This window comes from Sciurus vulgaris (assembly GCF_902686455.1).
Source record: "Sciurus vulgaris genome assembly, chromosome: 6".
Taxonomy (NCBI): Eukaryota; Metazoa; Chordata; class Mammalia; order Rodentia; family Sciuridae; genus Sciurus; species Sciurus vulgaris.
In genome coordinates, this window is record NC_136466.1 from 35,074,024 (window position 1) to 35,092,472 (window position 18,449).

The 18,449-nt window shown below is 43.8% G+C and overlaps 1 protein-coding gene across 3 annotated transcripts in view; it reads left to right on the plus strand.

The window, feature by feature from the left end:
* The window catches only part of RUFY1 (RUN and FYVE domain containing 1), a 57,339-nt gene extending 42,144 nt beyond the window's left edge, over positions 1–15,195 (plus strand). For all 3 annotated transcript variants that reach the window (XM_079144138.1, XM_079144140.1, XM_079144139.1), the window contains exons 12-18: positions 2,800–2,897; positions 4,925–5,044; positions 5,645–5,774; positions 8,148–8,242; positions 11,545–11,593; positions 13,422–13,499; positions 14,543–15,195. In XM_079144138.1, the coding sequence (XP_079000264.1) occupies positions 2,800–2,897; positions 4,925–5,044; positions 5,645–5,774; positions 8,148–8,242; positions 11,545–11,593; positions 13,422–13,499; positions 14,543–14,686 (714 nt within the window). In that variant the 3' untranslated portion in view covers positions 14,687–15,195. The remainder of the gene's footprint in view (positions 1–2,799; positions 2,898–4,924; positions 5,045–5,644; positions 5,775–8,147; positions 8,243–11,544; positions 11,594–13,421; positions 13,500–14,542) is intronic.
* Positions 15,196–18,449: the final 3,254 nt, after the last annotated feature.

Sequence of the window (18,449 nt, forward strand, 5' to 3'; positions counted from 1 at the left end):
TAACTCTACATAATTAGTATCAGAATTGAACTGAACTATAGGACACCCATTTGTTGTCAGTGTTGTTTGTGTGGGAACACTCACACATTTCATGTCAGAGTATTGTGAGAGTCAGGCATGGTGGCGCATGCCTATAATCCCAGCAGCTAAGGAGGCTGAGGCAGGAGGATTGTGAGTTCAAAGCCAGCCTCATCAATTGAACGAGGCTCTAGGCAACATAGTGAGATCCTGTCTCGAAATAAAATATAAAATGGTAAATAAAATATAAAATGGACTGGGGATGTGGCTCAGTGGTTAAGTGTCCCTGGGTTCAATTCCTGGTACAAAAAAAAAAAAAAAAAAAGAAGTGCTGTTAGAAAAAACGCACCACCCTCACCTTCATTATATTCTGCTTTCTCATTTTGCAGGTTTGCTCTATAACTCATTTTCAACTTTTGAAATGCATGCTCATTTGTTTTGTATTTATTTCATTAAAAAACGTTTAAAGTGGGCTGGGATATAGCTCAGTTGGTAGAGTGCCTGGACTTCCAAGCACAAGGCCCTGGGTTCAATACCCTGCAAAAAAAAAAAAACATTTAAAGTTAAAAATTAGCCACACAAACTACTTTAGGGGTCTGGGGGAGGGAGCTCAGTGGCAGAGCACTTTCCTAGAATTTAAGAGGCCCTGGGGTCTATCCCCAGACCATACCACACAAAAATCAAATTAACCATGCCTCTCATATTTGACAAAAGTACTTTGTCATCAAAGAAGCACATTTTTCACATTTTGGCATCCCTTACAGTCAATGGAATGTCATGTTTCAGTTTTTTTATTTCTTCATGGTAACTAAAATGATGGTATATCTTTAGTGTAGTTAAATATCACATAGTATTTGTTTTATTTTAATGTTTTGTTTTGTTACCACACTGGGGATTGAACCCTAAAGCATTCTGCCTCTGGGCTACATCCCCAGCCCTTTTTTTTTTTTTTTTTTTTTTTTAATTTAATTTTTTATTTTTATAGATGCATTTTGATTTATGGTACACAAGTAGGGTACAACTTTTCATTTCTATGGTTGTACACAATGTAGATTCACACCATCCATGTAATCATACATATACATAGGGTAATACTCTCATTCTACTATCTTTCCTTCCCCCACCTTCTCCCGCCCCATTTTCCTCTACACCATCCAGAGTTCTTCATTCTTTTCTCCGCCACTCCCCTCGCTATGTATCATCTACTTATCAGAGAAAACATTCAGCCTTTGGTTTTTTGGGCTTGGCCTATTTCCCTTAACATGATATTCTCCAACTCCATCTATTTACCTACAAATGCCATAATTTTATTCTTCTTTATGGCTGAATAATATTCCATTGTGTATATCTACCACAGTTTCTTTATCTATTCATCTGTTGAAGGGCATCTAGGTGGTTTCCACAATCTAGCTATTGTGAATTGAGCAGCTATGAACATTGATGTGACTGAGTGACTGTAGTATGCTGATTTTAAGTCCTTTGGGTATAAACCAAGGAGTGGGATAGCTGGGTCAAATGGTGGGTCCATTCCAAGTTTTTTGAGGTATCTCCATACTGCTTTCCAGAGTGGCTGCACCAGTTTGCAGCCACCAGCAATGCATGAGTGTGCCTTTTTCCCCCACATCCACACCAACACTTATTATTACTTGTGTGTGTGTGTGTGTGTGTGTTTGTTGCAGTGCTGGGGATTTGAACCCAGGGCCTTGTGCTTATGAGGCAAGCACTCTACCAACTGAGCTATATCCCCAACCCTTGTGTTCTTGATAATAGCCATTCTAATTGGAGTTAGATGAAATCTTAGGGTGGTTTTAATTTTCATTTCTCTAATTACTAGAATGATGAACACCTTTTCATAAATTTGTTGATCACCTGTATATCTTCTGTGAAGTGTCTACCCAGTTCCTTAGCCCATTTATTGATTATCCCCAGCCCTTTTAAAATTTTATTTTGAGATCAGGTCTTGCTGAGTTGCTGCAGCTGGCCTCAAACTTGGGATTCTCCTGCCTCAGCCTCCTGAGTAGGTGGCACCCCTGCACCTAGCTCACATGGTATTTTATTGTCTTTAGCTCTTAAGTATTTCACATTTCCTTCTGGTTTGTTTTTTAGCTCAGTAATAAGCTGTTTAGTTTCTAGAAATGAAGTGTTTTTAGCTATTCTCTTGTTGTTAATGTCTAAGTTTATGCTACTAAGGTCAGAGACTATAGACTGTATGTTATTTCTCAGGAATTTATTAGGACTTCTGTCTTCAGCCTTTCTGTACTCTTTTATTTTAAAGATCTCTTGTAAACACACAGGAGTGCTCCCTCCTGGTTACCTGGAATCTGTCACGATTAAAAGTCTGAACTGAGAAAGTCATACAGATTTGGCAGTATACCCAGTCCAACTCCTCATGTGCCTTCAAACCTTCAGCTAGTTGCTTTCTCTTTCTTAAGCTTCCCTCTTTTAATGGGAAAAGTGGGGCTATCAGTGCCTCCCTTGAGACCACAGAGAGTGTGTGTTAGATGAATTGACAGATGTGCCTGGCACAGGAGACAACTTAGGAACACTGAGTCTGCTCTGGCTATGGAGGGACAGACTCCAGTACCTCCCTCTTTGTTGTTCTTTCTGTTAGCAGAGCTGGGAGCCTTGACCCAATTTGTCTTCCAAGGATCTATGGAAGAACAGCAATTAAAGAAATAGTCTTAAAAGTATCAAAAAGTACAAGGTTAACATTTAGACACCATTTGTAATGTGGAAGGAGAAGGGTAAGCAGCATGAGAACCCCTTTCCTTGTTTTTTTAGAACGCAGAGAGCAGTTTACAGCAGAAGAATGAAGCCATCACATCTTATGAAGGAAAAACAAATCAAGTTATGTCTAGCATGAAGCAGATGGAAGAAAGGTAATTACTTCCCCTGACAGATAGTCCATTCCTAAAACATGGTCACTGCAAACCAGATGTCCTCTCGGGGTTGGAACCATACAATGAGTGCCTTCTCACTGATATTTGATATTTCACATTTATATATCAAGTCATCAATGGCTCACAGCACGTTCCACAAATAGACCACACAAATATTTTTAACTGATTTTTACAAAGGTGAGAGTACAGTTTGAGAAAGGCAAGTCTTTTCAGTAAATGATATTGGAATGATTTGACATCCATATTCAAAGCAAGGAACCTCAGTTTACACCTCATGCCTTCTGCAATAGTTAACTTAAAATGGATCATAAATTTAAATGTAAAACTAAAAACTATAAAGCTTTTAGAAGAAAGCATAGGAGAATATCTTCATAACGTTAGGGTAGATAAAGAGATCTTTATTGCAGGTACAGCATAAAAGCATGATCCATAGGAGAAAAGCTTGATAAATTAGACTTTTATCAAAATTTTAAACTTTAATTCTATGAAAGACATAAGAGAATAAAAAGGTAAGATGTAAATTTAGAGAAAATTTGCAAATCACATGTATGACAAATAGCTTGTGTCCAGAATTTACAAAGAGTTCTAAAAACTCAAGCAAACAATCTGATTTAAAAATGGGCAAGGGCTGGGGTTGTGGCTCAGTGGTAGAGCACTTACCTACCACCTGTGAGTCACTGGGTTCGATCCTCAGCACCACATATAAATAAAATAAAATAAAGGTATTGTGTTCATCTAAAACTGAAAAAAATTTTTTTAAAAAAATGGGCAAAAGTTTGACTAGATATTCACCAAAGAGGACATATGGACAGAATGTAAGCACATGCAAAGATGTTCAGTATCAATAGCCTTTAGGGAAATACACAGTAAAATGATGAGATCAAATACGTCTATCAGAATAGCTGTTTTTTTCTTTTTTTTTGAAACCAAGTCTCACTATGTTGCCCAGACTGGCCCTAAGTCATCCTCCCACCTCAGCCTCCTCTGAGTAGCTGGGACTATAAGAATGTACCACCTTACCCAGCTAAGAAAAAGAATAATTTTTTTTAATGACAGTACCAAGTGCTGATAAGGATACAGAGCAGTTGGAAATCTCATACATTAGTGATAGGAACACAAAGTGGTAAAACCACTTTGGAAAACAGTTTCTTGAAAGGCTAAACATCTTTATCATATGACCCAACAATTGTGCTTGTAGACATTTGTGAAAGAGAAACGAAACTTTTGTATGCACACAAAAAACAGTACACAAATTTTTACAGCACCTTTATTCATAATTGTAAAACACTAGAACCAGCCCCAGAGTCCTTCATTGGATGAATGAAGAAACAAACTGGTACAACTAGAATGAAATACAACTCAGCAATTAAAAGGAATGATCTACTGACACACAAAAATTTAGGTCAATCTCAAAGACAGTATTCCAAGAGAAAGAAGCCAGTCTTAAAAGGTTCTGTAAAGTATAATTCCATTTATATCATTCTCAAAAGATAATGCCATAGTGTCCCAGAAGAGATGAGTGATTGCCATGGATTAGGGATGGGGAGAGGGTATGACTACAGTGGGCTAGAACTAGGGTTTTAGAGTGATAGAACTGTTCTGTATCTTGGTTGTGAACTGTGTCTTGCTATACAGATGCTAAGACTCATGGAACTGTACATACACAAGTCAGTTAGACTAAGTTAGTTTTAAAATAAAAGAAAAAATAAATTCACTGGACTGGGGGTATAGCTTATTGGTAGAGCACTTGCCCAGCATGCATGAAGCCCTGAACTTAATCCCCTGTAATACTAACATGGCACAGAGAGAGAGAGAGAGAAACTACTCAGAAGGCAGAAGGATTACATTAGCCCAAGAGTTCAGAACCAGCCCGGGCAACATAGCTAGCTAGACTGACTCATAAAAAGAGGAAATATTCAAGCCAGCGAGAGCTGCACCTTAAATTGAGATGACCCTTTCCTTACAAAGATGGGATCCATGCATATGCTTGCTGGTATTGCCTCTAGGTTACAACACTCTGAAAGGGCAAGACAGGGAGCAGAGGAGCGGAGCCACAAACTGCAGCAGGAGCTCGGCGGGAGGGTCGGCGCCTTGCAGCTGCAGCTGTCACAGCTGCATGAGCAATGGTAGGAAAGAGCCTATGGTAGGTGGAAGCATGCTGGGGAGGACTGGGAAGGTGACTTCCAACCTTTTTTCTCATCTCCAGGAAGACTTGGGAACAAATAGTGTTCTGCCCGAGAGCTTACCCCTGCAAAGCCAGGAGTAGGATGACAGCATATATGCTAAGTGAAAAAAACAATAATAAGAAAAAAAGAGATAGCTCTTCCCCATGTAACAAATGAGATGAGAAGCGGGTTTCCGGGATCCTACCATGTCCCCAGGGCTGCCTAGCTGGTGAGAAGCAGTCAGGATTTAAGTGGAATGACATCTCTAACCTTGATCACCTCCTCCTACCACTTCCTTCCTCCCATATCCTCTGCTGGCTATAGGCTGTCATAAGCAGAATAAATACTGTATTTTCTGTCCACTGGCATAAGTGCCAAGTGTGGGCCTAGCATTCCTAGTCCTTATGGAGGTGCAGGTGGTCCTGGGAGAAAAGGAAGCCTGACTTCACTGCCTTGTTGAAGGGCTTAGATGCCCGTGTGGAGATTCAGGGGGGGTGAATTGTGGTGGATATTCCATGAAAAACCCCTACTGAGACTAATTCGTTTGTTTTGGGAAAACAGCTCAAATCTAGAGAAAGAGTTGAAATCAGAAAAAGAGCAAAGACAGGCTCTTCAGCGAGAATTACAGCACGAAAAAGACACCTCCTCTCTGCTCCGAACAGAGCTACAGCAAGTAGAAGGATTAAAGAAGGTAAGGTGGAATGTCCTTGAAAGAAAAAGAGCATTCAGCAGTCCCCATGCTCCCCTGCTAAAGAGATGCTCCTCCCTGCTCTTCCATGTGCCCTTTGTGTGGGAACCAGGCCGTGCTCCAGGGTTTGTTGCTGTTCCCACCCCAACAAAGCGTCTGTCCTAGGAGGAAAAGGTACAGACAAATCCTAAGTCAGTAAGCCAACCAACAAAATCAACTCAGAGAATGATAAATGCTATGAAGAGAGGGTGTCCTCACAGTGAGGCAAAGGGTCTGGGAAGAGAACAGGTAAGCAGAGGCTTGAATGATGAGCAAGGACAGCCCCAGGAGACAGGGCAGGGTACCTTTCAGGCCAACAGTCTATTTCATTTGAGGACAATCACCATCTACTGGTGGAGAGCCAGTGGCAAGCTTGCAGGAGAGAAAATTAGAGTCTTGCAAGGGAGTTCAACATTTTTGAACAAATGCCAGTCTATAGTTTCACCCCAGGGGTTGGCCAGCCACTTTGCCTAGGGTCAGGTCATCTCTGGGAAGCAGACTGAACCAGAGCCCAAAATCACCCCTAGGTGAGACCTGAGGCATCCATTTCCCCTCTGTATCACCTCTGTCCTCTGGAGGCCCCAACTTGTTTGAAGTTATGTCCTAGATCCTAAGGCTTCCGTGAGGGGCTTCACTACCTGGTTGTAGAATTGAACACTTCACAGGAAACTCAGAGGTGGTCTGAAATGTTTCCCCTAATATAATCTAGTCAACCAGCTTCACAGAAGTTTCTACCATTCTGGTTAAAGTTGGTTGCAGCCTGGTGTACTGTGACTTGCAGGGGTCCTCCCTTGTGGGGGGGTCATGCAGCAGACGCCCAAGCCTGTTGATTCCTTCAGCAGAACTGAGCCAAAAGTGCACGGCCCTCACCATACCTTCCAGTGGCAAGGATCCCTTGTCAATAGGACAGCTTCCAGACCTGGGTTTTGTCGCACTGATGAGGTAGTGGATACCTCATGCTATGCGGTTTGAGCCAAGAGGCTCTCTCGGGTGCCATTGGAAAGTATCTTAAGTTGCTGGGGAAGAGCCTAGCTCTACAAGAGCCCAGTGAGACTCAGAGGGAATGGGAGGGGAAATAGAGAATAAGAGGAAACCTTTAGAAAGTTATGCTGCATCATAGAACATACCCCTCTATTCCTTCTCAAAATATTTTGGTCTGTATTTGAAGTATCACTCCCCAGCTCACTCCCCAACAAAAGAAACAATGCATTTGACATCAGCAGTAAGCCTTAGGATGCCTTTGAGCCCTTCACAAGTTGTAGGTTCTGAAGGCACAGTGGAGCACATCTGGGGGAGCTGCCCACTACTTGGTCTAAGCCTCACTTTTGCTCTCATCAGCAAAAACCTAAGTGACTTTCTGTATCTCCATTCTGGCCTTGCCAGGTGTGCTGGCCCCAAATGACAGTCAATGTCCCCCATAGATCTTCCCTCCCCGTCACAGCTCTTCATATGGTTCTCAAGCCTCCAGGGAGCCTTGTCACATAACTTTTTTTTTTTTTTTTTTTTTTTCGGTACTAGTGATACCTAGTACCCAGAACCCAGGGGTTATGACTGAGCTACAGCCTCAACTGTTATTTTAACTTTCATTTTGAGACGTGGTCTCACCAAGTGGCCTCAAACTTGGGATCCTCCTGCCTCAGCCTCCTGAGCTGCTAGGATTACCGGTGTGCACCACTGTACCCAGTACCTTCATATAGTTTTGTATAAGACTCATTTATATACTTTTTGAAATAGCTGTTTAAAAGAATATCTGTCTTTAATAGAAGCTCAGGCAAAGCCTCACTTGCCTTGTAAGGGTAACTTTTTAATGTGCCTGACGAATGTGGCTGTTCTGTCCCTTGTCCCTGCCCCCAGCTGAGAGCCCCTACAGTAAGCACTCACTTTTCAGCTTCCCATTCATTTTTTTTTTTTTTTTAATTTTGATTGTACACAAATGGGATCAACTTCCCATTCTTGACAAATATGCTGGTTAAAAGTAATCCACAGATGTCTTGGATGACATTAATGCAACAAACCACATTTTGCTCTTGCAAAATATTCTGATATAGCCAGATGTGGTGGCACACATCTGTATCCCAGCTAGTCCAGAGGCTGAGACAGGAGGATTGCAAGTTCAAAGCTGGCCTGGGAAACTTAGAGCCTGTCTCAGAATAAAGTAAAAAGGGCTGGTGGTATAGCTCAGTGGTAGAGTACTTACCTACCACTTTTATTTGATCTGATCTTGCTTGTTGATCTGGCTCCTAAAATCTGATCTGCTGTTGATATGGCTACTAAACCTTAAGTGGGGTGGCAGGGACAATTTGTGATTCTATGTCAGATCTTGCTTATCCGTTTTAGGAGCTGCGAGAACTCCAAGAGGAGAAGGTAGAGTTACAGAAGGTCTGTGATGAGCAAGAACAGGCCCTCCAGGAAATGGGACTGCACCTCAGCCAGTAAGAATCCGGCTTCCCTCACCTTCCCCTGGTGTGCAGGGCTAGAGGCTGGGTCTGGTAGGCTCCCTGTGGCCTCTCCATTAGGACCATCACAACAGTCCAGTCTGCTCACATTCTCGCCCAAACCTGTTTCCTGTTGTTCGAAGGAGGCAGGGCCATGCAGAAGGCCTACCTACTTTCAGTGGTGACCTCCTAGGAAGTCAGGTTTCCAGGGTTCCAAGCCCTGATTTTTACCAACAATAGGGACTTTAATCAGCTACTAATTAATTAATTGAGAATATTCTTTTCTATTGACCAGAACACTCATGTTTACTAACAACATCTAGGTCCTAAGGATGATGCTTGGTCAACTTGCAGTCAGGCCAGAGTGTGTGTGGGTGGTTTGAGAAAGTAAGCCTGCCATGTGGCCAGCACATTGACCAGCCCTGCCCACCTACCTTTCCGGGAGTTGACACTTGGATCCACCAGAGGCTCTCTTTTCTGCCAGGTGCTGATGGAGCACAGACTCTTAGCCTTAACAGTTTCCAGTTTCCTTCCCCAGTGTCCCCATCTGGACAGACTGCATACCTGGCTCTAGGAGTAGGTCACAATGCAAACTGTAGACCTTATTCATTTTTTTTTTTTTTTTTTTTGGCAATACTGGGGATTGAACCATGTGTTTGCAAGGCAAACACTCTACCAACTGAGCTATCTCCCCAGCCTGACCTTGTTCATTTCTGTAATAATTGCATTTTCAAACAGAGTAGGTAGACAGTTATTTCTTCTTATGAGTCAGGTTTCTCTTAGTTGCAGATGACAGAAATCCAACTCGGACTAGCTTAAAAGAAACCATCAGGGGTCAGTCTTCCTTCTACCTCTGTTGTCCTACCTGTTATATACCTCACAGGGGCAAGATGGTCTGGCCTCCACAGGGGCAAGATGGTGCCCAGCAGGACTACCTATCAGAGGAAGTTCCTCTTTCTGCATAGCTCGCAAAGCGACCCAAGGAGTTTACTTGCTGCTCTCCCAAGTCTTGTACCATCACTTGACATAAGTGCCATGACCATAGAGATAGGGCTTGGTAACTAACACAGCCTGGGTACAGGTGCTGTGTGACCAGAACAGGTCTATAGATGGGAACAAAAATTAGAATAAGCTAGAAACATACTCAAGTAGCACATAGATATATACAAACTATTTTTTTCCTCTCAGTCTGGAAAGGTCAAAGGTCTTCCATTTTTAAGAAAAATAAAAGGCAAGTGTGGTGGCATACACCTATAATCCCACCTGCTGGAGGCTGAGAGGATTGCAAGTTCAAGGTCAGCTTCAGCAACTTAGCAAGACCCCATCTCAAAACTTAAAAAATAGAAAAGGATAGGAATGTAGCTTAGTGGTAGAGTGGCCCTGGTTTTACGCCCCAGTATAGTCAGAAAGAAAGGCAAATGTTTTATCTCTGGTGGTAACATGTTCTGTGTATTCGTACATGCAGATGAAGATGCTGCCCATTCTCCATCCTCACCTACACCCTGTATCTTATAAGACAAACTTAGGGCTGCTTGCTCAGCCCCCTCTCACCCTCATCCATGCCTGCCATCCTGTGTTACTGAGTGCTCTGCACTGCTGTCGCCTGGCTGGATACTCACCTTGCTCTGGCCCCTACCCCACTCAGGGCAGCTCCTTGAGCAAGGGCAGAATCAAATGTCTGTCCCTGTGCCCCAAACACAGGCCAGCTCTTCAGGCATCTCAGGAACACTCACCAGAAGCAGATTTGGGACCTGAGGATGGCCAGAGCAGGCCACTTGGGTTTGCAGCCAGGGTGTACACCATGCTTCCTCCTCTCACACTGGACAGGCTCAAGGCACAGCTAGGATTCACCCTTCTAATGAGCCAGAGACCTCAAAAATGTCAGTGGTCTCTGATCTTGGAAATGTCCCAGTCTATGCTGCTCACAGCTGAGTTCTGTGGCTGTTGCATTGTCAGGCATATGCAACCCAGACAGGACTACCCAAGGAATTGCCTTCATGCTATCTCCCCTTGTCCTTGCTCCCTCCTGCAAGCCAGTACCCGATGCCAGAGGAGGAGGAGAAACCTGTTCTCAGACTCTTCCAGCTAAGAAAGTTTCCAGTTCCTCTATCTTGGGGACATCTGGGTGCTGTTTTCTCCAGAGTTCTTGTGTGTTCAGGCTGCCATCCTGACCTGATTTGCCTCTGATGGCCTCTGATCCTGTCAATCTGCTGGCCTACAATCTGCTGGTTCTACAACTGAACAGGGGAGGGAAGGAGCTGCCTGCCGATCATTACAATCATTAGTAAATGCCTGATGCTCAGTGTTTTAATCTCTCATTTAGCAATCTGGCCTGTTTCTCCCAGAGATCTGCCATTTTTTTTAAGTTGTCGATGCACGTTTTTATTTTATTTATTTATATGTGGTGCTGAGGATCGAACCCAGTGCCTCACAGAGGTGAGCGCTCTACCATTGAGCCACAACTCTTGCCCCAGCCCCTTGATCTCAGCTGAAAGGCTGACTTCCCCAAAACTGCAAATGTGTAGTTTTATTTTATTTGATTTAGTTCTGCCAATTTAGACCACGTTCAGTCCTGTATCTTATGTGAACAACTAAAGAATTGATCATAACAATGGAATGGAGAATGAACGAAGCAAGAACAAATTACCAGCCAGGCATGGTGGCACATGCCTGTAATTCCAGCAACTTGGGAGGCCAAGGTAGGAGGATTGCAAGTTCAAGGCTAGCCTGGGCAACTTGGAGAACCTGCCTCAAAATTTAAAAGAAAAAGGCTGGGGGTGTAGCTCAGTGGTCAAGTGCCCTTGAGTTAAATCCCCAGTAACCCCCCCCCCCAAAAAAAAAAAAAAAAAAACTATGACCATACCTTATGAGCCTGCCCCTTGGAACACTGGCCAGGGAGAAGTGATAGGGACCAGAATAGAGCAGGAAGCCGTGCCCAACTGCAAGCATGTCACAGGCCCAGAGAAGCCAGAACCCTGGGCTTCTATGAGATCATTATCAATTTTTAAATGATTGCACACACTTTAAAATTTTTTCAAATCCTTGCAGGCTACAGTCTGTTTTGGGGCCAGATTTGATTCCAAGCTTAGCCTCAGAGTGTTTCATTTTATTTACACATAAACCAATGTGATGAGGTGATGGGATGACATAAAAAGGCAGAAAGCATCTTAGAACTCAAGTCTCAGTTCTCTTCACTTCATAGTCCTAGTATTTTCAGAGTCCATAGTTACTGCAGTTAGTTTTGTTACAATTCTAGAACCTCTCTCACTGCTACAAAATGATCTTTTTTTCCCACCCAGGTCCAAGCTGAAGATGGAAGACATAAAAGAAGTAAATAAGGCACTTAAGGTATTAGATTTTTGTTATTAGCATAAGAATTACTACTCATTGCCATGAGCATGTGCATTGATGTGTTCCCCAATCAGGTGAGAATGTGATTGAGGCAGCGGTGATGATGACACAGTTCCAGGTCACTTGACAATGGCAGTAACTGACAAGTGGACAAGGGGGAGCTGGAACCTAGATCTGATTGCAGTTCCTCTGCCATTGGCTGTGGTTTTAAAACAGGCCTAGATAACAGGTAGCCTAGACAAAGGAAAATGTGGAAAGGAGAAAGCTGGGATTTTTTTTTTTTTTTTTTTTTTTTTTTTTTTTTTTTTTTAATTACCAGATTAAGTGAAGAACTAGAGATCATGATGCAGGCCCCACTGCACAGCCCCATGTGTCATTCATTTCTGGGAACTTCAAGTCCTAAATTGCTTCTAGACAAGTTTAAAGATTCTAGACAATTGCGGGGAGAGCAGAATGCAACATTCCACTTAAGAACAGGAACAAGCAGGGAATCCATGTGTGTACTAACTGGGGAAAGTGGGAGTACAGGCAAAATCCTGGGCTTGCCACCATTCCCAGGGGAGGCAGCTCTGCAGCCAAGCCTCCACCACAGGCTGTTCAAAGGCATTATTTGTAGGATGCTTCCTTTCTGCTTTGGGAGCAGTGCCAAAGCAGTCCTCAGCCTTCTGTCACCCTTCGAGTTTTCAGAAACATTTCTGGTATCTAACTTCTCATGTACAATGGCAGGTCAGAGGCAAAAAACTGTCACAGCAACTAACTGCAGTTTGAACTCCTAAATAACATCAGTTTATTTTGTCCCCAGGGCTGGGGATGTGACTCACCTTATATGTGAGGCCCTGAGTTCCATCCCCAGCACAAGGAAAAAAACAAAAACAAAAGCAACCCTCCCTTGTAGACTGAAAGTTGGCTGTAATTTCTTTAAGATGCCTGCCTTTATATCCCCCACCATACACAGAAGTGCACAATCGTGACAACTAACTGCACCAGAGGGAGGATAAAAATCATAGAACAGGACCCTGGAGCTGCTTGAAGCCCTCTGAAGTAAAATACATCCTGGGCACATATTGGTAGCCCCAAGGGCTCGCTCCTCTAGCTCGTCCATGAGGATCAGTTTGCAACTACCCAAGTTTTATGTCCAGCAGATCCTAAGGGATTGGAAAAGTACATAATGCCTTTGATTTCTCTGGAACACTAACCACGATCCCTAAGGCTGAATAAAAGATACGTCCTATTTTCCCTGGGGGAAAACCTCCAGAATTCATCTTTCAGTTGCTTCCTCTATAACTGAACTCAGCTGAGGGTAGGGGTGGGACATTTGTTGGGACAGGCTTCCTCAGGTTGAAGGTATCTATCCCCCGACATGTTGCACATCTCCTCCAAGGATCCATGTCACCAGTTGTCCTGGTCTCACTCAGATACGGCCCTTCGCTGTTCTGTCAGTTCAGATAGTTACTTTGGATAGTGTCTCAGGCAGGGTTTGGAATAGCAAGTACCAGAAACTGACTCCGGTGACCTCTGCCAAAAGGGATTTATTGAAAGGGCAGGGGAGAGGCTCAGGGTAACAGGATACTGGAGACTTCTATCTCAAGGCCAAGTGGGAGACCAGAAGGCTGAGAGAGCAGGCACTATCTGGAACACATGAATGACAGCTGCGATCATAGCAGTTCACAACCTCGTGAGGCCACATCTGGCAGAGACACAGCAGTGTCTCAAAAGGAAACCAGATGTGATTAGGGAGGGACAGTAGGTGCAGCCAGACACAGCTAATTTCTGCTCATTAGGGGCCAAGACAAAATGGAATTCTAGGGTTTTCTTTCCTCCTCAGGGTCATACTTGGCTGAAAGATGATGAAGCAACACACTGTAAGCAGTGTGAAAAGGAGTTCTCCATTTCCCGGAGAAAGGTACGTAGGGGTGAGTTGTCACCCCACTGAGGTTCCCCTTTCTCTGGTTCCTCATCTGACCAGGTGTGTTAGATTGATCACACTCACGGGTCTGCAGATGGGCAGTTCTCCACCCCACCTATCTATGGAACTAGCTGTCCAGCCTGGCTCTTCCCACTTTTGGGGGCCCTGGCCATTGCAAATTTTCTTTCTGTATGCAACAGGACCAAAATCTGGCCAATTTAGACAAACAATCCATAGGGTGCCTATGGACCAGGAAGTCGCCAAAAACTCACTGAGGCCCTAGTCAGGGCACATGCCCCAAATGAATCTGCCTGTCTGTATAGCCATCTCCAGGATCTGGTTAGAGTCCTAGGCCTTCCTCCTTTGGTCCAGGATGGACAGGCTTTTAATAATTAAGAGCATCCCTGAAACCAGTTGGGTAGAGACAGGCTGGGGGTGGAAAGCAAACAACAAAGCAATACTGGGGAGTTGAAGGGATCACTACAGGGAGGGGAAAAGTCCTGTCTCACTGCCACTACCACCCCATCCACCACCATTGGGTTCCATGTCTTCATCTGCTCCTATTAATAGCCTTTGAGAAAGAGAAAGCCAAAGTTCCAAATGCTTGCCAGTGCCATACAGTAGGTTCAGAGCTGGAGACAGCCCTCCTGAGGCTGCCTTTGAGACCATGTTAGTCTACAGTGCTGGTGAATGGTTTGGTTCAAGGTCTGGGTCTAGTCTAAAAAGTCTGGACAGCCAGGAGGAGCAGAGGATGCTCAGGCACTCAGTGTGGTGGTCTGTCACATATTCAAAGAACCCAAGCACCCAAAAGGTTCATGGCAACAATTTGTAAGGTGAGTAACTCCCTCACTCAAGAGAGGCTGGCTAAAAACGCTGGGTCACCACTCTAGAATGCATCAATTAGAGAGACTGAAACAGGCTGCATATAGCACTGGTGTTACTAGACAGTGTCACTGTGGGAAGGGAGTTCAATGTGTAAGGGTGGGTGTGCAAATTGCATATCCCTGAGGGTCTGTGACTACCTTTTTCCTGTCCTCTAGCACCACTGCCGGAACTGTGGCCACATATTCTGCAACACCTGCTCCAGCAACGAGCTGGCCCTGCCCTCCTACCCAAAGCCAGTCCGAGTGTGTGACAACTGCCACACACTGCTGCTGCAGCGCTGCTCCTCCACTGCCTCCTGAGGCCTGGCCAGCCACCTTAAAAAAGCCTCAGCCTGCTCACCTCCATCCTCAGGGTGGAGGGTGGCCTCTCGGGTACGGTGCCAAACTCTGGGTCTCCAGGGACCACCAGAGGCTTGGGAAGTTTACTTCCCAAAAGAATCAAAGAACAAAATCCCCACTAGGTGGCCGGTACTCTGGAATGACAGTGTGCCAAGTGGCAGCTGAACACCTAGTATGAAACTAACTGCTAGATTGAAACTCTTCCATCTGCTTGGTTACATCACTAATTTTGGTCCACATGTAAATTCATGATTCTGCTACTGTCATTTTTCACTTCTCAAATTAATCTATTTTACAGCAGTTGTATTAGTATGCAGTTTTTCTCTTCCCCCATAAGATTTTGATTTGTGCAATGCTTTATACCACAAAGGGTCTGTCCTTGTGCCTTGTCTGCTTTAGTTAAGAGATTTGCTATTCCATGCCCTTGTGAATACCTATTGTTGGCCATGCAATAAAGACATTTATTTTTCCCTGGTGTGTACAAAAAGCAAGTTTGTGTCAACTACACAGATGGCTGGGGGTACCCTGCCTCCACGCTTGTTCCTGGAGGTCTCAACAAGGAGGCCCACAGACAGGAGAGCAAGGTTTGAGGTGAAGGTGCTTTTGAGTGGGCACTGCCCATGCTCAAACTGCCAAGGATAAGTTGGGGCAGTGGCCTTAAGCTTATCTAAGTTCAAGTCATTTATACAGATGCTGCTTAACTGGGCTTGGGCTTTGTCCAGATAAACCTATCTTAAAATGCATTAACTGTACCTAACCTATCCCACATTGTAGCCTGCCTGAAATGTGCACTTAAAAGTTGAGCGCTCATCTAATACAAAGCCTGTTTTATATAAAGCACATGTAATTTATTGGAAAAGAATGGTTGTTTGGGTACTCTGACAGCGGTGAAAGTTGAAAAGTGACAAGCTGAACGATCTTAAATCAGGAGGATCTGTATAATTGGGATTGGATAAATGATAGATAGAAGAACCTGTGGAAAAGCACCCACCAGGCAGTCAACTTTTCAATCTCATAAGCAGTGAGTTCACTGGGCCTGGCGGCACATGCCTGTAACCCCAGCAACTCCAGAGACAAGGCAGGACAGCAAATTCAAGACCAGCTTTAGCAACTTAATGAAATCCTGTCTCAAGATAAAAAAGGGGAGGAACTGGGGTTGTAGCTCAGTGGTAGAGAACCCGCCAAGCACATGTGAGGCCCTGGGTTCAATCCTCAGCACCACACAGAAATAAAACAAAGGTATTATGTCCACCTACAACTAAAATATAAATATAGTTTAAAAAAAAAAAAGACTAACTGTAGAGGGGTTGTGACTCTGGTAGAGCCCCTGTGTTGCACTTGTGAAGGCACTGGGTTAAAAAAAAGCATAAAAATAAAAAATAAAAAAGGACTAAGGTAGCTGCTGGTTTCCATCTTCAGTACCCAAAAAAAGTGCTAGGACAGGTACTGTTTTGGGATGAGGACTGCCAAGTTCTTCTGTGGAGCCCCACACCAAGACATCAGACAAGTCAGTCCAATGTGGGCCTCAGGCTTCCAACCTAGGTGTCTACAGACTGACACCTTGCTTTTTTTTTTTTTTTTTTAAATCCACACCTTCACTTCCCACTAGTTCCTTAACTTGTTAGCTGTACCAGCCCTGCCCTAACAGAACCCAACACTGGCTCTTTCCTTGGGCTTTTCCTGCAGAAGGCTCACCACAACCTCAGTCATCCCTGACTCCGAACACTTCTATTGTACTGTCAAACCAAATTCCACATCTATTGCTTCCTTCAACATCTATTTTACAGATGATAAAATGCAGGAGATTTAGCAAGGTTAGGCCCAGGATTTACCCAGGGCCCTACCACACAGAACTGCACAGTAAGGCTTCAAAACTAGAAGCGCCCTGCATTAAAGCTACCTTCTAAGCTAGATTTTCAAGCCTTATTAAGAAAGCAGATGTCACCACAGTAAGCTACATATCCAAAGCACATGTTTGTTAATCTCACACAGGGCCCAACTTTTTCAGGAAGTTTTTTTACATCCCCAAACTGTTCTAGTAGTATCTATCTGAACCATGTTTTCAGTGCACCCAATTTGAACTCCAACTTGCAGAGCTTTAAGCAAGTCACTGCACTTCAGTGCATTTGCTCTCATCTGCACCCACAGAAAAGCAGGATGATACCTTCCTAGTTCAACACTGCTCTGCTCAATAAAAAAAACTCACATGAAAACTTCCACCACTATGCCTGATATTTACTAAGGAGTTGAAGCTTATTATTCCTTTTTCTTCACCCTTAGCTGTCTCACTGGTCAAGATAACTTTTATACTCAGAATTCAAATATACACCTGAACTCTGTAACCCTCAGTCCCTGGTTTGGCACCACATATCCCAACCTAAGGCCAGAGTAGTGTTTCTAAAGCATAAACACACAGGTGATGAGGGCAATTGGGGTGGGGTCGGGGAGGCCCACACTCAGGTCTTCTTTATAATGCAGATTCTTGAGGCTGGGGGTATAGAAGAGTGATGTATCTATTGTCTAGTATTCCGTTCAATTCCAATACTGCCAAAAAACAGTAGATTCTGTAGTCATTGCTAAAAAGGTCCCAGGTGACAGGGCTGGTTCTTGAAGCACATATACCTAAAGAACCATTATTCTAGCCTCATTTTTTTAAAATCCCAATGCCTAGACCAGGCTGGCCTTGAACTTGCAATCCTCCTACCTCAATCGAGTTGGTGGATTTCAGGTGTGTGCCACTACACTCAGGCAGGCCAAGGGTTTAAATAAAAATGTTCCTTAATCCCGCGTATAAAAGTTACCTGAAGGACTCAGAGAAGGAATTCTCAAGGTTTCAACAAGTTCTTGGTTCTAGATTAACTAACCCACCAAGATCTCAGGGGTAGCACCAAGTTTAGCACAATACTATAATGCCAACTCTCCATACTGCCTCCCCTGAAAATTATCTCGACCTGTTTAAGATAAAAAATACATGATACAGTCTAGACCTTTCTCTCCACTAGTTTAGAATTGTGCCATCATCCCAGTAGAGCAAGCAACACCTGCAGAACCCTCCATGTATGTCTTCTATGTGCAATGCTACCAATGAAACCAAGAAATGAACACTGACACTTTGAGTCTGTTCACTGTATTACCATATGTAGTAACAAGCTTGAAAACCTTCAGGATGGGCATGGTAATCATTTTAAGACAGCTTTAAAGGCCACAACCCCACATCACTGCAACCTAAATTCTCTACTCTTAATACCATTTGACTCTATAGAGGAATGAGTTACAATTCCAAAACCACATGGCCCTTAAGCATCTACCAAAGAGCTTTCTTGGTCTGTATCTCTAAGAACTGCCTTAACTTGTGTAGTTTGCTAGCAAATGTCATTTGACTCAAGCTACCAAAACGTGCATCACAGTGTATGAAACAAGATAATTATGTGCATGCCATAAATTACCATATGGTATTTTACTTGGTTTGCAAGGCAATGGGACTTCTGCTCCCAAATGGACTTTAAATTGAGAATTAAGCAAAAACACAAAGCAGAAAACCACGATTTCAAAAGTCTGAGGGGAACTCAGTTGTAGCTCAGTGGTAGCGCACTTGCCTAGCACGTGTTGAGGCACTGGGTTCAAGCCTCAGTACCATATAAAAAAAAAATCCCAATGCCTAGACCAGGCTGGCCTTGAACTTGCAATCCTCCTACCTCAATCGAGTTGGTGGATTTCAGGTGTG